This window comes from Mobula birostris, chromosome 4 (assembly GCF_030028105.1).
Source record: "Mobula birostris isolate sMobBir1 chromosome 4, sMobBir1.hap1, whole genome shotgun sequence".
Lineage (NCBI taxonomy): Eukaryota > Metazoa > Chordata > Chondrichthyes > Myliobatiformes > Myliobatidae > Mobula > Mobula birostris.
In genome coordinates this window covers 85865086-85892841 of record NC_092373.1, presented here as the reverse complement: position 1 = coordinate 85892841, position 27756 = coordinate 85865086, and the positions used below count along the sequence as shown (strand labels likewise).

Here is a 27756-nt window from a genome sequence, read left to right as displayed (position 1 = left end):
AAGGGGTGATGGACAAGTGAAGTTATCCTCACCATTCCTGCCCTCTCTCCCTCATACTGCCCCTAATCCACTCCACATCCTCTGTCTCTCCAGTTAACCTGTTCTATTCTCATGATCATACCTCTTTCCAAGCCCTCTCATGCTTCTCCTCCCATCATTCTCTCCCCTTCTTTCCCTCCCCTCTTCACCCTGCCCGCCTTCGTCTCTTTCCCATATACTCTTCCCTTACCCTCCTCCTCGTACCATCACCCCTCTCTTTTCCTCTGCCTTCCTCGCTCGCTCATTCATTCTTTTCCTCTCTCCCCTTCCCTCGCTTTTTTCTGATTGGAGATGACGTGATGACGTACATGAAGCGCCGGTGACGCTGTCACGTCTGGGCGGAGCAGCGAGCGCGGCGCCGGCTGTGACGGACCGGTCCGGGTAGGTTTTTGTGCCCAGCTCGGCGTTTGCGCGGGCAGCCCGTCCATAGGGGCGATGTCGGTGCAGCTTAGGGTGGAGTGGTCGAGGGAGGGAAGCCGCACTGGTGGTCTGGAGAGCAGCAAGGCGCCGCACCGGCCGTGGGTGCAGGCTCCTTGGCCTGGTGCTCAGGGCGGGAGCCCTTGATTAACGGGATGATCCCACTTGCTCGGAGCACCTGGACATTTGGCAAGAGTCACCTCCAGTGTGCAAATAAGCAGCACTGAAACTGCATTGCATCTGAGCGCCAAGGGTTCCGAGTAAATCAAACCCACCAGCCCTCTGACTCATTCTGTACCTCACGGAGACCGTGTCACTTCCTATCAAGTTCTCAATTCAGCTCCCGCCAAGAAAAACAATGAATGAATATCATATCCATAGCTTTTTAGAAGAGAGATCCAAATACATGTAAGCTGTAATAATAAGTAGAAATTGTTGGTCGGAGCGCATCGATGGAAGTTTCAACGGTCAACGTTTTGGTTTTCAGATGCTGGCAAACTCTTCCCTTGGTCTCATGGCAGCGATGCTTCACTACATACACTCTCAAAAAGGTTCACCATCCCTGCTATGCCTTGTACCCTGTATAGTAGTTAAGCAACAGAACTTAATGTGTCCCTAAATGCCTTATTATTCACTGAGATATAATCAGTAAAAGTAAGTTTGTGTTGTAGCTACCTCCTGGGTAATCCTGTCCACCTTCTGTTTCTATGAATGCTGCTTGAACTGCTGAGTGTTTGCATTTTTTTTGTTTTTGTTTCAGATCACCAGCATTCGTATTTATTTTCTTTAAATTTGGAAACATTCATCCTGGGTTTCTTCCCGAATTATATGTTTCATCTCTCTGCATAGAAATTTTGCCCTGTTAAATGATCTGCATTGCTGGAAGCTTGCAGTGGAAGTTGCACAAGACATGTAGGAACAGCTGGATGTAAAAGTGACCAAGGTCTAGCAGATAATCCTTTTATTTATAGGATGCTAATAACAAAAGATCTTGATCAATTAAACAAGAAAATCATGGGCAAGCGTTTTTAAGCCCCAGTCAAGTTCTTCTGCCACTTCTGGATAATAAAATTAAACAGTGTTACTGGCTGGCATGCAAGCTTTTCTTTCTAAGTGCCTGTTCATCTGTTGAAGACCTATTTGTGAATGTGCAGCAGTCCATAGGACTGTTAATGGAATTTATTTCTTTTGGGATGGTTGAAAGAAATGGCAGATATATAGTCAAGTTATCAGGGTGGTAAAATGAACACAATATTGAAAGAAGTGACAGACAATTTGCATCCACTTGATTTTATCCAGAAATTTGTTGGCATGCTGCATGCAGTGCTGCCCCTCGATTCTTTAAACGCTACCCATAATAAGAAGATGCATAATGATGATCTTTATTGCCAAATGAGCACCGAGAGATTTTTTTTACAACCTGAGAGCAGTGAAATGTTTTCACTCTGCGCAGCCTGACATCTGAGAAAATACGTGTTGTTAGATGATACATTTTGAAGTCCTCACAGACCTGGCGTATGTACACATCAGTACTTGCATAGTAAATGGTTACAATAACAATACTGGTTAAAATTGTATTTATTAATTGTCAATTTTACAAAATTTTGAACAAGTTTTCTAGAATGCTTCATTTATTTCAATTAATAAATACAGGCCTCATCTTTTTCCTTAAAAAAAGTCATTAATTGTTGTTACTAATACATTATTACATTAATCTGTGTTCAAAATTACCATGCCATGCAAAAGATTTTTTTTTTGAAAATTATCACCAACTTAGACACACACGCTCAAACAGGTTCATCATTCCTTCTGTGCCTTGTACCCTGTATAGTAGTTAAGCAACAGAACTTAATGTGTTTCTAAATCTTATTATTCACAGAGATATAATCAGTAAAAGTGAGTTTGTGTTGTAGCTACCACCTGGGTAAAATACAGTACATTCTGAATCAAAGAAATTTTATAAGTGTAAACTTTTTTTTCCACAAATTTACATATCACTATATTCCCAGTTTCTCAGCTAACTCTACCAAGTCATTGCGGGGAATACCCCTTTTCTTCATCTCCTTTTGCATCACTTCTTTAATTTCCAAGCACAGGACAACGTTCTCCAATATCCTCAAGCTTCATCATTGTCTTTTCAGCCTCTTGAATTTTAGTTCTGGCTTCTCTGGGAATTTCAGCAGTGTCTTCTCAGACTGTGAATTTTAGTTCTGCCTTCCTTTTTCTTCAAGAAGTTTTTCAGTTCTTTCTGTGATGTGTACATGTTCCTCATCTGCAAACTAGTCAGCAGTGGAAGCTTCAGAGGTCCATTGCCAGAATGACTAAATGTTCAAAGCTCAAAGTAAATTTTATTATCAAAATATAGTGGCATGCAAAAGTTTGGGCACCCCAGTCAAAATTTCTGTTGGTGAATAGCTAAGCGAGTAAAAGATGAACTGATTTCCAAAAGGCATAAAGTTAAAAATGACACATTTTTTTAATATTTTAAGCAAGACAACTTTTTCATTTCCATCTTTTACAGTTTCAAAATAACCAAAAGGGAAAAGGGCCCGAAGCAAAAGTTTGGGCACCCTGCATGGCAGTACTTAGTAACACCCCCTTTGGCAAGTATTAGAGCTTGTAAATGCTTTCTGTAGCCAGCTAAGAGTCTTTCAATTCTTGTTTGGGGGATTTTCTCCCATTCTTCCTTGCAAAAGGCTTCTAGTTCTGTGAGATTCTTGGGCCGTCTTACATGCACTGCTCTTTTGAGGTCTATCCACAGATTCTTGATGATGTTTAGGTCAGGGGACTGTGAGGGCCATGGCAAAACCTTCAGCTTGCGCCTCTTGAGGTAGTCCATTGTGGATTTTGAGGTGTGTTTAGGATTATTATCCTGTTGTAGAAGCCATCCTCTTTTCATCTTCAGCTTTTTTACGGACGGTGTGATGTTTGCTTCCAGAATTTGCTGCTATTTAATTGAATTCATTCTTCCCTCTACCAGTAAATGTTCCCCGTGCCACTGGCTGCAACACAAGCCCAAAGCATGATCCATCCACCCCCGTGCTTAACAGTTGGAGAGGGGTTCTTTTCATGAAATTCTGCACCATTTTTTCTCCAAACATACCTTTGCTCATTGCAGCCAAAAAGTTCTATTTTAACTTCATTAGTCCACAGGACTTGTTTCCAAAATGCATCAGGCTTGTTTAGATGTTCCTTTGAACCTTTTATATAGAACTTCATGCAGAATTTCATGAAAAGAACACCTCTCCAACTGTTAAGCACGAGGGTGGATCGATCGTGCTTTGGGCTTGTGTTGCAGCCAGTCGCATGGGGAACATCTACTGGTAGAGGGAAGAGTGAATTCAATTAAATACCAGCAAATTCTGGAAGCAGACATCACACCGTCTGTAAAAAAGCCGTAGATGAAAAGAGGATGGCTTCTACAACAGGATAATGATCCTAAACACACCTCAAAATCCACAATGGACTACCTCTAGATGCACAAGCTGACAGTCCCCTGACCTAAACATCATCGAGAACCTGTGGATAGACCTCAAAAGAGCAGTGCATGCAAGACAGCCCAAGACTCTCACAGAACTAGAAGCCTTTTGCAAGGAAGAATGGGGGAAAATCCCCCAAACAAGAATTGGAAGACTCTTAGCTGGCTACAGAAAGCGTTTACAAGCTGTGATACTTGTCAAAAGGGGTGTTACTAAGTACTGACCATGCAGGGTGCCCAAACTTTTGCTTCGGGCCCTTTTCCTTTTTTGTTATTTTGAAACTGTAAAAGATGGAAATAAAGCTTTCTTGCTTAAAATATTAAAGAAATATGTTATCTTTAACTTTATGCCTTTGGAAATCAGTTCATCTTTTACTCGCTTAGCTATTCACAGTAACAGAAATTTTGATCAGGGGTGCCCAAACTTTTGCATGCCACTGTATGTCACCATATACAATCCTGAGATTCATTTTCCTGTGAGCATAGAATAGTAACTATAACAGGATCAATGAAAGATCAGCTAGAGGGCAGAAGTTAACAAACTGTGCAAATGCAAATATAAATATAATAGCAATAAAGAGCAAGAACACGAGATAATGAGATAAAGATTCCTTAAAGTGAGGTGATTGATTATGGGAACATAACGATGGGGCAAGTGAGTGTTGTTATCCCCTTTGTTCAGAAGCCTGATGGTTGAAGGGTAGTAACTGTTCTGAGGCTTTTGTACCTTCTACCTGATAGCAGCAGTGAGAAAAGAGCATGACCTGGGTGGTGGGGATCTCTGATAATGGATGCTGCTTTCCTACGACAGCCTAATGTACTGTTAATTATTGAAAGTCATCAAGCCATGTTAAAACTTTTGTTGACTGATGTTCTGTAGGAAGAATATTTCTTCATCTTATTTCATTCTTAAATAATTCCGGTTTCTCCGGCCTGCACTTACCTTCTGCATCCTCCCTATAAGTATTTACCATAATGTATCTTTTGCAAAAAGGGGTTGGAGTTGATGGAGCATTTAACCCAATCTGTTTAATGCTTGCTCGTGGTAAGTATAAGAAGCTGAATGCTACCTACTTGATTTGGGAGTACTTGATGGGCTATTACTCTGCACAGGAGATATTTCACTATCTTAAAAGTGCTATGAATGTGAGTTGTTGGCAACTCCTGTGTAATTAAATATTGAGGCATAGATTTGACCTATCTTCCCCAAGCAATTACTGAAGAATTGGTGTTTTATTGTCGCTCATTCCATAGATTTAATTGTGGAATATTTCATTAGAACTGTATTTCCTCCATTTGAATAATGGTGGATTGTTTGTTTTAACTTCCAGCATTACCTACTATGAGAGATGAGTTAGGGCACATAAGTCTTCACATTGGGAAGAATTCTGGGCTCTTTATAGAGTTTAGTGGGAAACTTAACTGTGGGCTACTGGTGGTGAGGGAAGCAAAAGTTAATAATTCTCCTCTGTTTTGATTGTCTTAGATTTCCGAAAATGCTGAACTGTCGAGTACTGAAGGCGGTAAGGATGTTTGCATCGTCACGTAGTGGACTTTGTGTAATGAAACACTGCTCGTGGAAACGAACACAAGCATTACCCTGTTCAATTGCGCATAGAATCTTTCAAAAAGACAGGTTGACCATCAACAACAGATACTTTCCCACTTCTGTGAGTTGGGGTATTGGAATGTATGGAAGCCCCTCAGTTACTCCTGTAAGGATGCTGTCCTTGGCCTCCTGCTTGTCTGCAACACCAACGTCAGCTCCCCAACCTAGCTGGTACGAGAGTTTTTCTGATTCAGTGCCTGTTCACCTGATGGAAAACCTATTGACTGATGTGCAGCAGAGCACAGGACTGCCATGGTGGGCGAGTATAATTTGCACCACAGTGGCATTCCGAGCAACGGTAACATTCCCACTCGCTGTTTATCAGACATACATTATTGCCAAGGTAAGTGAAGAGCTTAGCCAGTTCCCCATATTTTGAATGAACATTGGTTACATTTGGCTTTGGTCATTGCATTTAAAGATGGATCACTGTCAGCGACCAACTGGACTAGTGAATGCATGTGGTGATATTTATCGTTAATCAAGGCCATAGCGTAAGTGTAGATTGTTGGCGTAGATCAGAATACATCCAGTTAAAAAAAACAGTTAAATTTCCAAAATGAGCTAACTGGTAACCATTCTTCACAAGTTCCAGTAGCATATTCTTGCTGGTGGATGTTAACATACGTGCTGTGCTTTTTTTTCGGTTAATAAAATATCTATCATACAGGTCTGAATATTCAAAATGTTCTACTGGATTAATTGCATTTCCGTCTTTAACACTATCAAGCCCATCTATTCCAATATTCTGAAAGTCAGTGTTGAAAATGTTCAGCAGATCAGGTAGCATCTATGGAAAATGAAACAGAATTAATGTTTCAGGTCAGTGACTCTTTATCAGAATTGTAAGAATGGGAAGTTGAAGTTGCGAGGATGGGGGAACGGTGGAGAAAACAAAGGCTAGTCTCTGAACGGGTAGGTATCAAGGTGACCAGGAGACATAATTGCTTTCAGTGCCATCTAAGAGATGGCCTTCTACCCTCTCCTATCAGATTCCCCCCTCCTCCAGCCCTTTGTCTGTTTCACTAACAGCTTCCCAGCTCTTTACTTCACCCCTCCTCCTCTCTTGGTTTCACCTATCACCTGCCACCTTGTACTTCTTCCTCCCCTATCCCTGCCTTCTTACTCTGACTTCTCACCTTTTTTCCTAGTCCTGATGAAAGGTCTTGGCCCGAAATATCGACCGTTTATTCTTTTCCATAGATGCTGCCTGGCCTGCTGAGTTCCTCCAGCATTTTGTGTGTATGCTGATTAATCATTGCTTATTGATCTGGAGGGTGTAAATCGGGGTTCTCAACCTGGAGATCACAGACCCCTTGGTTAATGGTAGGGTCCATGGCAAGAAAGAGGTTGGGAACCCCTGGTGTAAATAGTGGAAGATGCTGAGAACATTTAGGGAGATAGGAAAACAAGCTGTGAAATGCAGCACAGAAGGATCTTGAAATAAAAGTCTATGATGGATATATTCACCTGATCAGAAGGTGTAATCACATCCTTCCTCTAGTATGGCAAAGAACTGTATACAATGCTCCAAGTGCAATTTCACCAATGTTGTGCACACTGTGACATAACTTTTGTAGTAAATGCACTTCTCAACCCCAGTTTTCCTACCCCATCCTCTTTTAAACAACCTATAAATTTGCAGTTCAAAGTTCTTATTGTTTTATTTTTTGAGGCAGTTAAAGTTCTTCCATAGCTACAACCAGCAAAAGAATGTCTGTGTACATTGAGGAAGTGAAACAGAGTCCATTAAGTTATTAATTGGATTTGAACCTTAAAAACAAACTGCAGATGCTAGAAAGTTGAAACAGAAAGAAACAGAAGATGTTGGAAACTCGCAGCAACTCGGGCAGCATTGATGGAAAGAAAACAGTCACAGCCCAAAGCAAAACACTGCCTGACTAGCTGCCTTTTTCCAACATTTTCTAATTTTGGACAAGGTTTTACCACATGCTTTTATCCCATTCAATAGGTTGAAAATCTACAGCCAGAAATTGCAGAGCTAGCCAAGCGATTACGTTATGAAGTATCTGTGCGTGCAAAGCAAGTTGGGTGGTCAGAAAGTGTAGCTCGGTATGTATCTTTTTTCCTTCTTTCTAAAGCATGAGAATTAATGTAGCTGGAGCAGATCAGATGTGCCTAATTGCTCAGAGGAACTAGTTAGGCACAAAGACTCAAGATAAAGGGTAGGACAGCAAAAATCTGATAATCCAGAACCTTGGGAATATATATTTTCTAGATATTGTATGTTATTTCTATTCAAACACACGTGTTATACAGAAGTGTAATATATTTTCCAATGAGCCCATTTGATTCAAAGGGAGCAGGAAATGTACAAGAATCCATATCCCGGTTAAACCACAAACCCGCTCTGGTTTCTGACCCTTGACGTTTTGGACTATTGCCCTGTTCCAGCAGCACACTTGGTCATCTAGTTTGGCAGTGCACCTCATTTGCATTTGATTATCTTAACCCTTCATGTCCTTTCTGCTCTGTTAAGATTATCCCTAAATTGTCAAACAATTTTTTGTTGATCACTTCCTATAATTACAATTTGATTGATTAAAATTTCTCCAAGTAATAGATTAAAATTTCACCCAGGCTAATTCATTTTCAATGCATTGAAAATGGTATTTCGCAGTGTTTTTTTGTTTTACCCTGGATTGCTTTGGCTCTGTTTCATTAGTTAACATTATCCTCCACGTTGAACACCATTTGCAAGAAGTGCCAAGGGTACTAAACATACTGAGAATGAATCAGTAAGATTTCTGTTAATGAAATTTGTTAGATCTGAAAGATAAGCCTGCCAGTTTCAGCTTGAGGCACATAATGATAGAACCGATGCAAGGGGATAAAACCAAAAGAACTTGACCTGCAGTAACTAGGTTAAAGAAGAAGGATTAATGTGAAATTGTTGTAGGCATCATCACTTGTGGAGTTTCACATGGAGGACGCCTCTTGTGTTTATGTGACACAACCATTTGTATTAAATAGGTGAGCTCAAAACTTCAACACATTTTAGGGTCTGTGAACATCAGCAGTAGCAAAATTGTATGTTATAATAATCTTTATAACTAAAACATCTGGCATTCATAAAACTGAGACGTCATCCTAATGATGTTGTAGTAATTGCGCAACAAATGGTTTACAGCAGTATAGAGCTGCAATGTCTAGTCATGAATAATGATGGCAATTAAATATCTTCATAAGCTTTCTCATGCCAACACGGTTAAGTGAACACAGTCCTTACGTGAAAAGATATTAGACCAAATCGTCTAACCACTTACGATCAGGAACGCCAAATGATTAATTTATTTTGGTCTTGTACTAATGTCCATGACCTTTACAAGAAATCTGTAAAGTTATTAGGGATGCCAAGAGACAGTACCAGTCCAAAAAGCAAGTCCCAGAACAGCTGTCAGTGAAACCAGTGCTTGCATGTTATAACTTGACAGCCCTGACATCATTGCTGATGTCAGGACATTCTTTCCCGACCACTTTAGTGTGTTCTGTGCATGTTTTGAATAGAAAGGGAATGAGATGTTACCATCCACCCCAGCAGCCTGAACCCACAGTCACTATTGTAGACATAAGATTAGTCTTCCAGAGAGTGTACTCACAAACAGCAATTAATCAGGATGATGTCCCCAACCATGTCCGTAGACTCTCCACATTTCGGCTGGAGGAAGTACTAGCAGACATTTTTAACATCTCCCTGCTTCAATCTGCCATAATGACAACTGCACTGTGGCTCTGACACTCACCGTCAGGAAGTGCTTTTAAGAAGCCAGTCATTGCATGCATTAATTCCAGCCTCCCAGACAACCTCGACCCACTGCACTTCTACTGCTGAAACAGATCTAAGGCAGATCCCATCTCCCTGGCCCTACACTCTTCTCTGGAGCATCTGGTCAGTAAAAACATCTATGTTTATCTATTGTTTATTGACTACATCTCTGCCTTCGGTACTATATTACCAACCAAACATCTCAAAATTCTTAGACCTGGAATTGCACACCTCCTTTTGCAACTGGATCCTTGACTTCATGACCAACAGACACCAATCAATAAGAACCAGCAGTAACACCTTTACCACATGATAATCCTGAACACAGGTGCCCCATAGGCTGTGTCCATAGCCCCTACTCTATTCACCATTCACTCACAACCGCCTGGCCGGATTCTGCTCTAACTCGTATTTACAAATTTGTAGGTTATACCACTATAATGGACAGTATCTCAAATAATGGGGAGTCAGAATATAAGAAGGAGTTAGAGAGTCTAGTGACATGGTGTCATGACAGCAACCTTTCCCTCAATGTTAGCAAAACAAAAAAAAACTGGTCATTGACTTCAAGAAGGAAGGTTGTACACACGTTCCTGTTTACTTCAATGGTGCTGAAGCAAGAGGATTTAAATCTTCAAGGTCCTTGGTGTGGGCATCACCAATACCCTTTCCTAGTCCAACCATGTTGATGTCACAGCCAAGAAGTTCACCAGCACCTCTTCTTGCTCAGCGTGCTCAAGAAACTTACCCTGTCCTCTTTGACCGTCAATAATTTTTTGTCAAAGTACCATAGACAGTAACCTATCCAGACGCATCAGGGTTTGGTACAGCAATCCCTCTGCCTGAGACCACAAGAAACTGCAGAGAATTGTGGACACAGCTCAGCGTATCATGGATACAAGCCTCTCCTCCATGGACTCTGTCTACACTTCTTGTTGCTTCCAAGAAATCCAAAGCCTCACACATTCCAAGTATTCTCCTTCTCCCCTTGCTCCTTTAGTTAGTCATAAGATACAAAAGCCTGAAAACATGTATCACCAGGCTCAAGGACAGCTTCTATCATATTGTTGTAAGACTCTTGAGTAACTCCCCAGTACAGTAAGATAGACTGTTATCTACACAGTCTACTTTGTTGTCACCTTGCATCTTGTGGACTCTTGATCACACATCTATTTTGTTGTAACCTTGCATCTTACTGTCCACTGCATTGCACTTTCTCGCTAAGTGTAACACTTTATTCTGCACTCGGTTATTGTTTTACCTTGTACTATGACATTGCACTATTTTAGTGAATTGATCTGTATGAATTAATTGCATGCAAGACAAGATTTTCACTGTATCTTGGGTCATGTGACAAAAATGGGCCAACCACAGAAAGGATATTTGTCCTTACAGTCTATACACCATTAAAAATGGATGAAATTTGATGTAACAATATTTGGCTATGGTTCTGATACCTTGCTTTCCATACCAGCAAGTGCAGTGGCATCCAGCACAAAATGTAGAAGGTTGTATAGATATGTTCAGTCTACAAATACAGGGCAAATCAAATCTAACCAATTACTACCTCATCAGTTCAATTTCAGTTGCCAGGAATGCGATGAAAATTATTAATAAACCTATCAAGCAGCACTTGCTCAGCAGCTCACAGGTTTCGTGTTCGGTATATGATCAGAAGAGTGAAATTCCAGAGGATGGTTGTAAACCTTGAAATCAAGGTAGCATTGTGGGAACATGGCATCAAAGAACCTTGGTGAAACTGAAGTAGAAAGAAATCCAGAGAAAAGATGTGACTTGAACAATTCTGATTATAGCACCTCATGGCAGAGAATTAGACATAACGGTTTCACCGAGGACCTGTTCCATCATATAGTTAGAATAGGATGTTTGCTGATGATTGTGTGCTGTTACAACAGTTCACTGCTGTCAGAAAATAAAAGCAGCCCCTGCCTGCGTGCAGCAACACATAACCTTCCCGACATGGACAGATGCAGAAAGTGACACAAGCAGTGACCTTTTCCTAATTACTGCTCTCCTTTTTCAAGGGTATTAAATCCATTAAATCCCTCACCATTAATATTCTTGGGGTCACTATTGAGCAGAAACTTAAGTGCATCAACCATGTACATTTTGTGGCTATAGGAGTTAGTACCTATCTCACTGTGAAGAGCTTTGCTATTCTCCCCAAAGCCTGTTCAGCCTTCTGTAAGTTGGGAATGTGATGGAATATGCAACTTCTAAGCAGGTGGTTTTTATGAGGTTTTAAATAATTATTTTGTCCCTTGGGTGTCAGTTTCCATTTTAGGAAAAATTTGAAAAGGATCATCTCGGAACTGTATGTGCGTGACAACTGTCATCCTTTCAAAGCCAGTCTCCTTGTCTGGGTCCAGCTGCCACTTTGGATATGCATCTCTTTTGCTTTGAGGAACCTCAGTCTGGCAGCATCTGATCCTTCAGCAGGTACTCAGCTTCCTCAGCATGTTAGACGTACTACGGTTATTCCTTGTTTAAGGAAGTTGCATTCTGGTAGTCAAATGGCTTGACTTGTTTTTTTTTTGGAATGAGGCAGTGATGTCACAGTAGAAACAGAAAAACCCCTCCAAAAAATGGCAGACATCCAAAGTCTGAAATTGCTTAATCATGGTTGATCATTTATAAATTTAACATGATTTGCACAAGATATTTTCTGAATTCCAGTTGTTCAGTCAGTTTGATAATCTGTCCTCAGCAGAACTGCATGCAAAGAGTCGCCACTTATTAATGCCATCTGGATTTCCAGAAAAAAATCCCATATACCCTATATTGTATGCTCTAGCATGGTATGCAGTGGAACACATGTTGGACGGGTGAACTGAAAAGAACTGTGTGTTCTCTCCAGTAACCTTTCTGCTAGGAGCATTTGAAAAAAAAAATTAATGAAACTGAAAGGCTGTAATTCCCCAGGATCCAGTAACCGACAGTCCAGGTTTTTAAAGAGGAAACTGTTATGGTAAAGGATATAGTGGTTGTCATTTTCCTAGTCATACTCATAGTCATAACCATACTTTATTAATCCCGGGGGAAATTGGTTTTCGTTACAGTTGCTTCATAAATAATAAATAGTAATAGAACCATAAATAGTAATATGTAAATTATGCCAGTAAATTATGAAATAAGTCCAGGACCAGCCTATTGGCTCAGGGTGTCTGATCCTCCAAGGGGGGAGCTGTAAAGATTGATGGCCGCAGGCAGGAATGACGCTCAGTGCTGCATCTCGGTGGAATGAGTCTCTGGCTGAATGTACTCCTGTGCCCACCCAGTACCTTATGTAGTGGATGGGAGACATTGACCAAGATGGCATGCAACTTAGACAGCATCCTCTTTTCAGACACCACCGTCAGAGAGTCCAGTTCCATCCCCACAACATCATTGGCCTTACGAATGAGTTTGTTGATTCTGTTGGTGTCTGCCACCCTCAGCCTGCTGCCCCAGCACACAACAGCAAACATGATAGCATTGGCCACCACAGACTCATAGAACATCCTCAGCATCGTCCGGCAGATGTTAAAGGACCTTAGTCTCCTCAGGAAATAGAGTCGGCTCTGACCCTTCTTGTAGACAGCCTCAGTGTTCTTTGACCAATCCAGTTTATTGTCAATTCGCATCCCCAGGTATTTGTAATCCTCCACCATGTCCACCTTGACCCCCTGGATGGAAACAGGGGTCACCGGTACCTTAGCTCTCCTCAGGTCTACCACCAGCTCCTTAGTCTTTTTCACATTAAGCTGCAGATAATTCTGCTCACACCATGTGACAAAGTTTCCTACCGTAGCCCTGTACTCAGCCTCATCTCCCTTGCTGATGCATCCAACTGTGGCAGAGTCACCCGAAAACTTCTGAAGATGACAAGACTCTGTGCAGTAGTTGAAGTCCGAGGTGAAAGTGGTGAAGAGAAAGGGAGACAAGACAGTCCCCTGTGGAGCCCCAGTGCTGCTGATCACTGTCGGACACACAGTGTTGCAAGCACACGTACTGTGGTCTGCCAGTCAGGTAATCAAGAATCCATGATACCAGGGAAGCATCCACCTCCATCACTGTCAGCTTCTCCCCCAGCAGAGCAGGGTGAATGGTGTTGAATGCACTGGAGAAGTCAAAAAACATGACCCTCACAGTGCTCGCTGGCTTGTCCAGGTGGGCGTAGACACGGTTCAGCAGGTAGACGATGGCATCCTCAACTCCTAGTTGGGGCTGGTAGGCGAACTGGAGGGGATCTAAGTGTGGCCTGACTATAGGCCGGAGCAGCTCCAGAACAAGTCTCTCCAGGGTCTTCATGATGTGGGAGGTCAATGTCACCGGTCTGTAGTCATTGAGGCCGCTGGGGCGCGGCGTCTTCGGCACAGGGACGAGGCAGGATGTCTTCCACAGTACAGGAACCCTCCGGAGCCTCAGGCTCAGGTTGAATACATGGCGAAGTACTCCACATAGCTGAGGGGCACAGGCTTTGAGCACCCTGGTACTGACACGTACCTTCCAAAACGGCATGTAGTCTTAGCTTCCTTCCACAGATTGGAAAAATGGCAAATATGTCCCTAGTATTTAAGAAGAGAGAAAGAGAAATCAGGGAACTACAGGCCAGTTGGCCTCATATCAATAAAACAGAAAATGATAGAATCTATTATTAATGAAGCAGTAAAATGGTACTTCAAAAATGATAATAGGAATTGAGAGTCAACATACTGTAGATTAATGAAAGTGAAACACATCATGGCAGACGCTCTCCACACGGCTTGAGACCACCTGGACAACATAAACACCTATGTCAGGATACTGTTCATCAACTATAGCTCAGCATTTAATACACCATTCCCACAATCCTGATTGAGAAGTTGCAGAACCTGTGCCTCTGTACCTCCCTCTGCAATTGGATCCTCAACTTCCTCACCAGAAAACCACAGTCTGTGTGGATTGATGATAACATATCCTCCTCGCTGACGATCAACACTGGCGCACCTCAGGAGTGTGTGCTTAGCCCACTGCTGTACCTTCTATATACATGACTGTGTGGCTAGCATAGCTCAAATACCATCTACAAATTTACTGATGATGTAATCATTGTTGGTAGAATCTCAGGAGGTGACAACAGGGCGTACAGGAGTGAGATATGCCAACTAGTGGAATGGTGCTGCAGCAACAATGTTGCACTGAACGTCAGTAAGACAAAAGAGCTGATTGTGGACTTCAGGAAGGGTAAGACAAAGGAACACATACCAATCCTCATAGAGGGATCAGAAGTGGAGAGAGTGAGCAGTTTTAAGTTCCTGGGTGTCAAGATCTCTGAGGATCTAACCTAGTCCCAACATATCGATATATAGAAGGCAGGACAGCAGCTATACTTCATTAGGAGTTTGAAGAGATTTGGCATGTCAACAAATACACTCAAAAACTTCTATAGATGTACGTGGAGAGCATGCAGACAGGCTGCATCACTGTCTGGTATTGGGGGAGGGGCTACTGCACTGTACCGAAAGAAGCTGCAGAGGGTTGTAAATCTAGTTTACTCCATCTTGGGTACTAGCCTACTAAGTACCCAGGACATCTTCAGGGAGCGGTGTCTCAGAAAGGAAGTGTCCATTATTAAGGACCTCCAGCACCCAGGGCATGCCCTTTTCTCACTGTTACCATTAGGTAGGAGGTACAGAAGCCTGAAGGCACACACCCAGCAATTCAGGAACAGCTTCTTCCCCTCTGCCATCCAATTCCTAAATGGACATTGAACCCTTAGACACGACCTCACTTTTTTAATATACAGTGTTTCTGATTTTTGCACGATTTTTAACCTATTCAATATATGTATACTGTAATTGATTTATTTATTATTTATATTTTCTCTTCTATATTATGTATTGCATTGAACTGCTGCTGAGTTAATACATTTCACGTCACATGCCGGTGATAATAAACCAGATTCTGGTTAGATGTTTCCGTTTTTGAGGCTGTAAGCAGAATGGTAAGGAAGAGTCGGAAGGTATTTGTACTTTCAGAAGTCATCTTACTTTCATCGGGTGCAAATGTGGTTATTAAGGATGTTGCTAAGGGTTAATTCTTTGCTAAGGTTGGTTAATGGCAGGCTACTTAAATAACAAAGTAACTTATGTATGGCAGTGGTAGCAACTCCTGGGTTTCATCGGTAATGTTTCTGATTATCTTATATCTATGATTTCTGCTTACTGGTTATCCTGTCAATAGCACATTTATAACGTGTGTGCAGCATGGCAGGAGATTACAGACAATTGGTTTTAGAAAGATTCTTGTAAGTCTTGGTTGATGATAACTAATGTTATTCCATTTTGTGTTATAGTATCTGGTGCTCAGGACCTATCAGTGGGTGGCACACTCTGGTTTCCTGATTTGACTTTGCCTGATTCAACCTGGATAATGCCCATATCCTTGGGGCTCATTAACCTTTTAATAGTTGAGGTAAGAATGTTGTTTTGAAAATGTGTTCACCATTAAAAAAGAACATTGCTTTCTCTTTCCACGAATGAGAAAATCTGCAGGTGCTGGAAATCCAAGCAACACAATGAGTTCCTCCAGGATTTTCTGTGTGTGTTGTATTGCTATCTATTTAACATTTTAGTGTTATTTTCACCAACAACACACACAGCTTATGGCAAGGTCTGCACACCATCACAAACTTCAAAGCTAAACGCAATTGGTGCTGCCAACATTGCTGTCTCTCTCCCAGATGAGCTAAATCTTTTTTACGCTCAGTTTGATGTCGCTGACACTGAGCCGCTGATGCGACCTGCACATTGGTCATCTCTGAGGCTGAAGTACGTAGCTGTTTCCAATGAGTGGACAGCCGCAAGGCTGTGGGAACGGATGGCATCCCAGGTGGGTACTCAGTGTGTGCACGGCACATCTGGCTGGTGTGTTTGCAGGTATCTTTAATCTCCCTCTTCCAGTATAGAATGCCCTCCTGTTTCAAAACATCCACTATTGTCCCTGTATCTAAAAAGATCAAGGTTAGTATGTCTGAACGACTGGAGTCCTGTCGCACTCACCTCAATAATAAGAAAATGCTTTGAGAGGTTAGTCAAGGACTACATCTGCAGCATGCTACCAGTCACGCTGGACACCCTACAATTTGCCTACCGACACAACCAATCGATAGACAACGTAATAGCCACAGCTCTACACACCATCCTTACACACCTGGAGAAGAGGGATACTTATGTGAGAATGCTGTTCTTGGACTACAGTTCAGCATTCAACACCATAATTCCACCCAGGCTCGACAAGAAGCTCAGAGACCCAGCCTTCACCCTCCCTTGTGCAGCTGGATCCTGGACTTCCTGTCAGATCGCCAGCAGGTGGTAAGAGTGGGCTCCCTCACTTCTGCCCATCTGACCCTCAACACAAGAGTTCCCAGGGCTGTGTCCCAAGCCCCCTCCTTTACTCTGTGTACACCCATGACTGTGTCACCACCTGCAGCTCCAATCTGCTAATTAAATTTGCAGATGATACTACATTGATTGGCCTTATCTCAAATAATAATGAGGCAGCCTACAGAGAAGAAGTCAACACCATGACACAGTGGTGTCAAGAAAACAACCTCTCCCTCAATGTTGCAAAAACAAAGGAGGTGGTTGTGAACTACAGGAGGAACAGAGACAGGTTCACCACTATTGACATCAATGGATCTGGGTTGAGGAACAGCTTCAAGTTCCTTGGTATACACATCACCGAGGATCTCACTTGGATTGTACATACTGGCTGTGGTGAAAAAAGCACAATAGCACCTCTTCTCAGATGGTTGAAGAAGTTTGGCATGAGTCCTCAAATCCTAAGGACTTTCGATAGGGGCACAGTTGAGAGCATCCTGACTGGCTGTATCACTGCCTGGTATGCGAACTGTACCTCCCTTAATCGCAAGACTGGGCAGAGAGTGGTGCAGACAGCCCAGCGCATCGGTGGATGTGAACTTCCCACTATTCAGGACACTTACAGCGACAGGTGTGTAAAAAGGGCCCAAAGAATCATTGGGGACCCGAGTCACCCCAACCACAAACTGTTCCAGCTGCTACCATCTGGGAAACGGTAATGCAGCATTAAAACCAGGACCAACAGGCTTCGAGACAGCTTCTTTCACCAGGCCATCAGACTGATTAATTCACGCTGACACTATTGTATATCTAAACTATAGTGACAGTTGTTTTATATAATCTTACTGTACGTGCTATTTATTACAAATTACTGTAATTTGCACATTCAGATGGAGGTGTAACAAAGATTTTTACTCCTCATGTATGTGAAGGATGTAGGAAATAAAGTCCAATCAATTCTTGGAGCAGTGAGTTAGTTAAGCATGTTTCCTGTGCCAGAATAGTAGCTGGTGACTCATTGTCTCTTTATAGTTCCCATGATGGCTTGTACTGTATATTGCTACCCTTTTACATAAATTTTACTTGATGTAAAATGGGCACGGGTACATGCATATCACTCCTCCTGCAAGCAGTACAAAGGGTCTCGGCCCGAAACGTCGACTGTAACTATTCCTAGAGATGCTGCTTGGCCTGCTTCGTTCACCAGCAACTTTAATGTGTGTTGACTGAATATTTAATCTTCTTGGCATTGGCATTTTCTCCTCCACAGACTCACTAGATTTTAAATATGCTTTGAATGAAAAAATTGCATGTTTTCATTTTCTCATGCAGTCATTTTAAAAATGAACCTCTGAACTGAAAAGCTTGTGAGCAAGACCTGTAGGAATTGATGGGGAAGTCAAGTGTGGTTTCAAAAATTTGCAACCTGTACTTAAGTAAGCTTTTGTAGGATGTATCATTTAATGGACCTCCGCTCTTGTTGAATAAACTAAAGTGAAGATCTGGCATCATGTCCTTCATATATTCTGCATAAATGATCCAAATGCAGATATTGTGAAGGATTTTGTAAAGTAAATAAATGTGCTATTAACAGGATGACCAGTAACTAGAAATCATAGGTATAAGATAATTTTGGACAGAATGGCCATGCTTTGCAATTCCCTCAGCTATCACACCTGAAGACTTAAAACACTGCATTTATCCTACTTTGCATCGGGAATTCGTGCTTTGTTATTGTCCTTTACCCATTGTATATATTTGGATGTATTGTGTAGGTTCTAACATATCTTTTCTGATATTTGTAGTGGCTCTGAGTAGATTGTGTCAGTTGTTTTCCATAGTGCACTTATTGAATCCACTTTGTTTTACCTAGACTATTTTAAATGCAGATGATACCACCGTAGTGTGCTGTATCTCAAATAATGATGAGTCAGGAGTACAAGAAGGAGATAAAGAGCCAAGTGACATGATGTTATCACAACCTTTCCCTCAATATTAGCAAAACAAAAGAGCTGGTCATTGACCAGGAAGGGGATAGTGCACATGTTCATCTTTATTTCAGTGATGCTAAGGTCTAAAGAGTTGAGAGATCAAATTCTAGCAATGAACATTACCAAAAACCTGCTCTGATCCAACCATGTTGGAGCCTCAGCGAAGAAAGCTCACCAGTACCTCATGAGGCAAAAGAAATTTGGCATGTCCTCTTTGACCCTAGCTATTTTTATTGTTGCACCATGGCCTGGTGTGGCAATGGCTCTGCCCATGAGCACAAGAGGCTGCAGAGTTGTGGACACAGCTCAGCACATCATGCAAATCATCCTCCCTGTCCACATTTAATGATGGTGTCGAGACTAGCGCTTGATTTGGATTTAAGTGAGGGAGAGTTGTGCAGTGACAGCCTCACTCTCTCTTCCCATTTCCCATCTGGATCTAGTGGCAAGACAAAAGTTGAGACGGCTGGAGATGGGACTAGGCACGATGGATGACCAGGACATCTTCTGTGTCATGTCGTGCTCTACGCGTTCCACAACACTCGCAGAGACCGCCTTCATGACCGTTGGACCTTCCATTGGTCTCGTCCGCTCAATCGGCCGGAGTCTGCCTTCACATGCTGGGATAGACGACTCCCTATCTCACCAAGGGCTTGAGACCTATCAGCTACCCTCACCTGGTTTAGCCGGCTTGTTGAGGCGGTTGCCCAGCCAGGGTGTGGCCGCTGTTGCATGCAAACAGCTACAGAGAGCCACAGGTGAGAGCTGCGTGCCAGGTGGGGACCAAAGGTGGACAAACCGCCTGAAAAGACGCGACATGTTCCCTCAGCAGAGGAGCTACCCCTCCCTGACACCCCTAAAAGCACATACCACCAGGCTCAGTACAGTCTCTGGCTCTCCATGATTGAATATTATCCTAGTAAGATAAGATGGACTCCTGACCTTACAGCCTACCTTATTGTGATTTTACTGTCTAACAGCACTTTCTCTGTTCTGTAACACTGTCCTGCACTCCATTATTGTTTTACCTTGTACAGCCTCAGTGCACCATTGCAATGAACTATGCAATGGATGGTATGGAAGGCAGTGTACCTCAATACATCTGACAACAATAAGCCGATTTACTTTAATTTAATTTGCTATCATGCAAGAAAAGCCTATTAATTATGCTTTATATATTTTACAAAATTCAAACTAAATTTATTACCTCCATAAACAAGCCTGAGATTCGTTTTTTTTTTTGTGGGCATGCTCAGTAAATCCAAGAACCATAATCGAATCAAAGAAAGACCGCGCCCAACAGGGCAAACAAGCAAACAACTAATTACCAAAAGACATCATACTATGCAAGTGTGAAAGAGAAAATAAATAATTATCAAGAACATGAGATGAAGAGTCCTTAAAAGTGAGAAGGGATATACAACCCGTTACAGTTTTTATTTATATTTGCATGATTAATTATTGTACAACCTTAACTTTAGTCAAATACTCACAGAAGTTGTAAAAGGCACTAGAATTTAATATATGCATTTTTGAATATAGATACAGGAACAGCATCACTGTCTAGATCCCAGTACTGATTGTTGGAAATAGGATTAAGATGAGGTTATGGTGCTTTCCATGATTCAGGATGTCTTAAATATTTTATGCTCAATTATATACTTCAGAAGTATGGAATATTATCTATCTTAATGTGCCCATAGCCAAACCATCACTTTCAGTAATGCTGGTTAAGGTATAGACCTTGGGCAGAATATAGTCTTGAATTTCATGTGCTACTGGAAGTTTTACCTCCACCTGAAAAGGCAGATGGGGTATTAGTTTAACATATAAAAAATGCATGAAATGTAAGTTATTGTTCAAGGTTGTTCTTTGTGTACAACTGAACTCATCCATTCTAGATACATAACAACGCAAACAACAGTCCTGATGAAGGGTCTCGGCCTGAAACGTCGACTGTACCTCTTTCTAGAGATGCTGCCTGGCCTGCTGTGTTCACCAGCAACTTTGATGTGTGTCACTCTAGATACATGAATGGTCGTACTTAAAAACTTAGAGATTGTTTGATCAGTACTGAGGATTGTGATTATTTTGTGAGCTTATAATGTATGAACAAATCATTTTAGTAAGTCAAATAATTTTTCAATGCTCTATGACCTAATAATTTCTCTGTTCTTAAAACATAGTTTCCAGCATAATAATAATACTTGCTCTAATACTTATTCTGGCAGATATCATTTCAATTTATGTCATCTACTACCATAAGATAGTCTTAAGTAAATATTTGCATAGGTTACGCCTCTTAACTTTAAAAGCATGATGCTAATAGTTTATTGTGATTAAAAAAATTGTTTTAATCATATCTTTGATCATATCTGGCTCTTCTGCTTCAGAACCTTAATGATGTTTTTATACCCAATGTTCAAGTACAGATTTTTGCTCTCCGGAAAATAGAATTGTCAAAATTTCAGAAATACATCACCTACATGATCCGTGGATTTTCAGTGCTCATGGTCCCAATTGCTGCAGCAGTCCCTTCGGTAAGTGATAGCTGCTCTTATGCTTGCATTTAGGTGAAGTCAGCTATTACTGCTTATCTTCTTACCTCTAGTTTCTGCTAATTCTGATTAAAATGATCTATACATTGACTAATATGGCAAATAACACTCATGCTACAAAATTGCCTGGGATTTTTTGTACAGTCATTTGATCATGAAAACTGTCACTATTTTGCTCGTTATGACTCTCACAAAGCTAACTTTTTTTTTTAATTAACTTTTTTATGAGTTTCTACAATACAACAAAAACACCCAGGAGCAAAAAAAAGATTTATACAGTGCAAAACAAACATGTCTAATATATAATTCATAACAGTAAAGAAAAAGCACCCAAAATAAAATCATATAAAGTTAGTATCCTCCCCAGCCTCCCACTACACGACTCCAAGCCAACCATTTTGATGTAAAGAAAAGTTAAACAGAGCTTTTGTCACCACAGGGCTGTAAATATAAAAAAATATATTGCCTACTACTTAAACTGTAATATATTTCACATGAAAAAACATAGAAACATAGAAAATAGGTGCAGGAGTAGGCCATTCGGCCCTTCGAGCCTGCACCACCATTTATTATGATCATGGCTGATCATCCAACTCAGAACCCCGCCCCAGCCTTCCTTCCATACTCCCTGACCCCCGTAGCCACAAGGGCCATATCTAACTCCCTCTTAAATATAGCCAATGAACTGGCCTCAACTGTTTCCTGTGGCAGAGAATTCCACAGATTCACCACTCTCTGTGTGAAGAAGTTTTTCCTAATCTCGGTCCTAAAAAACTTCCCCTTTATCCTCAAACTGTGACCCCTTGTTCTGGACTTCCCCAACATCGGGAACAATCTTCCTGCATCTAGCCTGTCCAATCCCTTTAGGATTTTATACGTTTCAATCAGATCCCCCCTCAATCTTCTAAATTCCAATGAGTACAAGCCCAGTTCATCCAGTCTTTCTTCATATGAAAGTACCGCCATCCCAGGAATCAATCTGGTGAACCTTCTTTGTACTCCCTCTATGACAAGGATGTCTTTCCTCAGATTAGGGGACCAAAACTGCACACAATACTCCAGGTGTGGTCTCACCAAGGCCTTGTACAACTGCAGTAGTACCTCCCTGCTCCTGTACTCGAATCCTCTCGCTATAAATGCCAGCAGACCATTCGCCTTTTTCACCGCCTGCTGTACCTGCATGCCCACTTTCAATGACTGGTGTATAATGACACCCAGGTCTCGTTGCACCTCCCCTTTTCTTAATGGGCCACCATTCAGATAATAATCTGTTTTCCTATTTTTGCCACCAAAGTGGATAACTTCACATTTATCCACATTAAATTGCATCTGCCTTGAATTTGCCCACTCACCCAACCTATCCAAGTCACTCTGCATCCTCTTAGCATCCTCCTCACAGCTAACACTGCCACCCAGCTTCGTGTCATCCGCAAACTTGGAGATGCTGCATTTAATTCCCTCATCCAAGTCATTAATATATATTGTAAACAACTGGGGTCCCAGCACTGAGCCTTGCGGTACCCCACTAGTCACCGCCTGCCATTCTGAAAAGGTCCCGTTTATTCCCACTCTTTGCTTCCTGTCTGCTAACCAATTCTCCATCCACATCAATACCTTGCCCCCAATACCGTGTGCTTTAAGTTTGCACACTAATCTCCTGTGTGGGACCTTGTCAAAAGCCTTTTGAAAATCCAAACATCCACTGTTACACAACTTAACCAAAAAAAAAGCTGAAAGTAAGGGAATAAAATGCAAAAAAAAAAGGATAGACCTTTAAATCTAAAGAGGAATTATGAAAATATTCAAGAAAAGGCCCCCATACCTTATAGAACTTTATATCCGAATTAAGAAGTGAATAATGAATCTTTTCAAGGTCTAAGCAGGACGTAATGTCTCTAAGCCATTGAACATGAGTGGGTGGGGCAACATCTCTCCACCTAAGAAGAACTAGACGTCTAGCCAAAAGAGAGGCAAAAGACAATGTTCAACGTTTAGTCGGACTCAATTGCATGTCAACTTCATCCGAGGTGCCAAAAAGAGCAATCAAAGGGTTGGGTTCTAAGTGGCAATTAAGAATATTGGATAAAGTTAAAAAGACATCTCTCCAAACTAGGACAAGCCCAATACATATGGATAAGAGAAGCCTCGCCCCCTTTACACTTGTCACAAAAGGGAATAATATCAGGATAGAACCACGATAATTTAGTTTTAGACATATGAGCCCTTTGTACAAATTTGAACTGCAAAAGACCATGGCGAGCACATAAAGAGGTTGAGTTAACTGACTTAAGAATTGAATCCCAAACCTCGTCGGACAGAGAAATATTCAAATCATGCTCCCAGGCAGTTCTAATTTTATCAAAGGGAGCACGCCTCAAGATCACTAACTTAATAAACCTTTACCCATTGGATTTATACAAGGAGATAAGTCTACGACGCTTTTTTCAGGCATTTCATGAAAATTTGGTATTAAGGGCTTAATAAAATGTCTAATTTGAAAATATCTAAAAAACTGAGTATTAGGTTGGTTAAACTTTGCAGACAGTTGTTCAAAAGTTGCAAAACAATTATCTATGAAAAGATCTTCAAAGCGTCTAATGCCCTTTCTGTACCAGACAAGAAACGTTAAGTCTTGCATAGAAGATCGGAAAAGATGGTTATGTAAAATAGGGCTAGAGAGAGAGAAACCATGAAGACCATAATGTTTTCTGAACTGAGCCCATATTCTCAGAGTATGTCTAATGAGAGGATTAACAATTAGTTTAGGCAAATGACAAGGAAGTGCAGATCCAAGAAGTGTGGAAATGGAGGAATCCTTATAGGAGTTCAACTCCATTGCCTCCCATTTTGGGCAGTCAGACTGATTATAAAAGAAAGACCAAAAAGTAAGACAACGTATATTGGCTGCCCAGTAATATAACTGAAAATTGGGCAAGGCCATGCCACCTTCCCTTTTAGGTTTTTGAAGGTGAACTTTCTTCCATAGTTAGGACAAAATAATAGAATCGAACAAATCAGAAAAAGCTTTAGAAATAAAAATTGGTGAAGATTGAAATAAATATAAAAATTTAGGAAGGATATACATTTTTAACAACATTAATTCAACCTACCAGAGACATGGACAAAGCTAACTCTTTATCTCACTTTTATCATAAAAGCTTTAATACTTTATTTACTGTGATATCACCAGGCAGCACAATCGCATAGTGGTGGGCACGATACTTTACAGTACCAGTGACGCGGGTTCAATTTCTGCAACTTTCTGTAAGGAATTTGTATGTTCTTCCCATGCTGCTTGGGTTTCCTCCAGGTGCTCCGGTTTCTTCCCACAGTCCAGAGACTAGGTACTAGATCTTAGATGTTGGATCCCAAAGGAAATTACAGTGTCGTAGTAGCATTACAAGTGCACAGATACACATATATTAGAAGAGAAGCAAGAAAGAATAAAAATAAGTTACCTTAAAAATAAGTTGGACAAGATTTACAAGTCAAAGATTACAAGATCGCTTCCCCGGCTGTAGGTTGACTCATTATGGAGCCTGGTGAGGGTAAGAATGACCATGTAGCGGTCTTTGAAGCAGCACAGTTGTCTTTAGTCTGTTACTGAAAGTGCTCCTCTGTTCAGCCAAGGTGTCATGCAGGAGATGAGAAACATTGTCTAGACTAGCCAGGGCTTTCCAGAGGGTTCTTTGTTCTACCACAATCTCCACTATGTCCAGTTTGACTCCTATAACAGAGCCAGACTTTCTAATCCGTTTATTGAGCTTGTTGGCATCACCTGTGTTGTGCCATTGCCCCAGCACACCACCACATAGGAGCTAGTACAGGCGATAACAGACGGGTAAAACTTGCGAAGGAGAGGCCTGCATAAATTGGTCATTGTAAATTGTCCCATGATTAGGCAAGGGTTAAATCAGGGGTTGTGGGGGTGGGGGGCATGGCTCAAAGGGCCGGAGGGGTCTATTCCATGCTGTATCTCAAGAAATATTTTTAAAAACTCCCTTGCATCCCCTCTCTACATGCTGGTTACTTCAACATTGCCCTGCTACTGTAACCACTGATAATATACTCGGTGGCCACTTTATTAGGTTCCTCCACTTCATTAGACTACTGAGTGTACGTTCGTGGCTTTCTGCTGCGTTACTCTTCCATTTCAAGGTTCGACATGTTTTGCAGAGATGCTCTTCTGCACATCACTGTTGTAACGCGTGGCTACTTGAATTACTGTCACCTTCCAGTCAGCCACCTTCTTCAGTCCCTTACCTTTTCCACCTATCACTACCTGTCAGCTTCTCACTTCATCCCCCCTCCCAACCCACTTGGCTTCACCGATCACCTTCTAGCTTGTTCTCCTTCCCCTCCCCCCGTTCTTATTCTGGCTTTTTCCTCCTTCCCTTCCAGTCACGATGACGGGTCTTGGCCCGAAATGTCAACTGATTATTCCCTTCTTTAGATGCTGCCTGAATTGCTAGTTCCTCCAGCGTTTTGTGGCTGATTAAATATTTGCCTAATAAAGTGGCCACTGAGTGTATATTGTAGGTGCAGGGCTGCGGCAAGTTGAGCGCCTCTGTGTTCTGTGTAATCAGGGAAATGCAGCTCTTAAATACTCTCACCCATCATATGTTTTATTTTTTTGCTTGGGGATCATGTTTGTTGAATCCGTATGCTTCCTAGAGTTAGTTGCTGGGGTTATAAACCAAAAACACCATTCTTTGTGCATGGCATGGTTGGAGAAAGGGGAAGAGAAACAAGAAAGGAGGTGTGATGTTGTCGTAGTTAAGTGTGCTTATTATTTATCTCTCTTACAGTCAATGGCTCTCTATTGGCTGACATCCAGCTGTGTGGGTCTTGGACAGAATTTGCTGCTGCGTGCTCCTAGTGTTCGTACACTTTGCCGGATTCCTAAGATGAAGTCCGATTCAGACACTCCCTTCAGAGACTTATCTGCAGGACTTCTTGCAAAATATTTCCCTAGAAAGTGATCAACAGAAGATGCGTGCAGAATTCAAGTTGTAACTGAATGGAATGCAGCATTTTTTACAAGCTGATTTCTATCATAAGCTGCATCAGACGTGCTCTGCTCTAAGCAGCCGTACTTGTGTTGAAGACATCACTTTCCATGCTATGCTAGTCCTTGAGGGACTGTAATTATTAAAGAGACTTATTTTAATTTTTTTTTCCACATCCAAGGTTACTCCTGAACAGAGGAAGTGAAATGAAACCAAATGCTAAATAATTGCACATTGCAGTTTGTACAGTTTTACTTTTGCGTCATAAATATTTATTGATGATCATTTGGGGAGTGTTACTGAGTCTATTTATCTGTAATGTCAGTGTGTCTGTATTTTCATGCATTCGTCTTCCATATGTTCATTAGACTGATAACCTCAGTGCCTGGGTGATTGTGATGGTGACCCATAATTTGCTGTTCTGGCTATTTTAGTACACTATTTCCTTTCCCCTCTCAGAATGTATTCTGATAAGCCCCCCCACCCCCAATCAGTTCATTATCATAATATCATTTCATGAATTGATTTAAAGTTTGACAAAAGAGAATTGCAATTGTCTTGACATCAAATCAAAAGAATCATTATCCAATAAATACTGGACTTTTATCATCATGTCATGTAATGTTTTGAATTTATGTATCTAAAAATGGACCTCTCACTGAAATCATTGGAGCATCCTTGAACTTGCAGCCGAAAATTGAAGATAGTACATGTGGTTATAACAATCTGTTTAGCATGAAAAGCTTTTGAAGTTACTCAGGGCTCCACTTCACTTTCCCAGTTGGAGGACTAAACTAAATGGCACCTTGCTGTTGGTTATTTTACTCTAACTTTGCATCTAAAAGTCATCACTTTGATAATGCAGGTGGATCAATTTTCAGTGTCTAACATCTTTTATGAAATCAACATGAGCTTCTGACTTCATGATGCTTGGTGCTCAAAGTATTTCATTCTGGTTAGCATTATGTTTCCCTCCCTGTTGCATGTATTCACTCTGGTTTACTATTTGACTGCAGATTTTGTAATGTATTGTTGAGCAATGGAAACTTACAGCAGTCATTGAATAAGTAATATATAGCAATGTGATTTTCTACACTCCCTTCAGTCACCTTTTAGCTGTTTCAGATTCAACTTGCAGCAATTAGCAGGTCTTTTACTACCATGATGTTCAAGATGGTAATTGGCAGGGTTTATAGTGTGCAGGCTGAAATGCTGTTTCAGCAGTAATTCTTGGAAGTAATATTTTACATTTGGGGTTCACCTGCATGTTGATTGGGTCTGGAACTGACCTTGTGACCGTGCTATAGTTTACAATGCCAGTAATTGCAGTGGCCATCAATAAATTTCTCACTTGGAAGGTTTGTGGTACTTTTTCAGTGGCATGCTGATTTTTAGATCTGTGCTCTTTTGACTATCCTTTCTTATCATATGAACTGGAATTTGTCCTCCGGGAGAATTAGAGTTAAAGAAATATCACCTCCAAAAATCACTTCCTTAGATTAAT

General features: G+C 41.3%; 1 protein-coding gene across 3 annotated transcripts; it reads left to right on the top strand.

Annotated features, from left to right (window-relative positions):
• The first annotated feature begins 377 nt into the window (after positions 1–377).
• Positions 378–27756, top strand: cox18 (cytochrome c oxidase assembly factor COX18). Of its 3 annotated transcripts, none has more exons than XM_072255717.1 (7): positions 378–420; positions 5421–5457; positions 7516–7616; positions 11624–11790; positions 15668–15786; positions 21118–21225; positions 26052–27756. In XM_072255717.1, the coding sequence occupies exons 2-7, from the start codon at positions 5431–5433 to the stop codon at positions 26223–26225; spliced, it is 696 nt and encodes a 231-aa protein (XP_072111818.1). In that variant the 5' UTR covers positions 378–420; positions 5421–5430; the 3' UTR covers positions 26226–27756. The 3 variants fall into 3 exon arrangements, with proteins under 3 accessions (XP_072111818.1, XP_072111815.1, XP_072111816.1); XM_072255714.1 differs by having other exon boundaries at positions 385–420; positions 5421–5886; positions 26052–27753; XM_072255715.1 differs by lacking the exon at positions 378–420 and adding an exon at positions 1341–1399 and having other exon boundaries at positions 5421–5886; positions 26052–27753.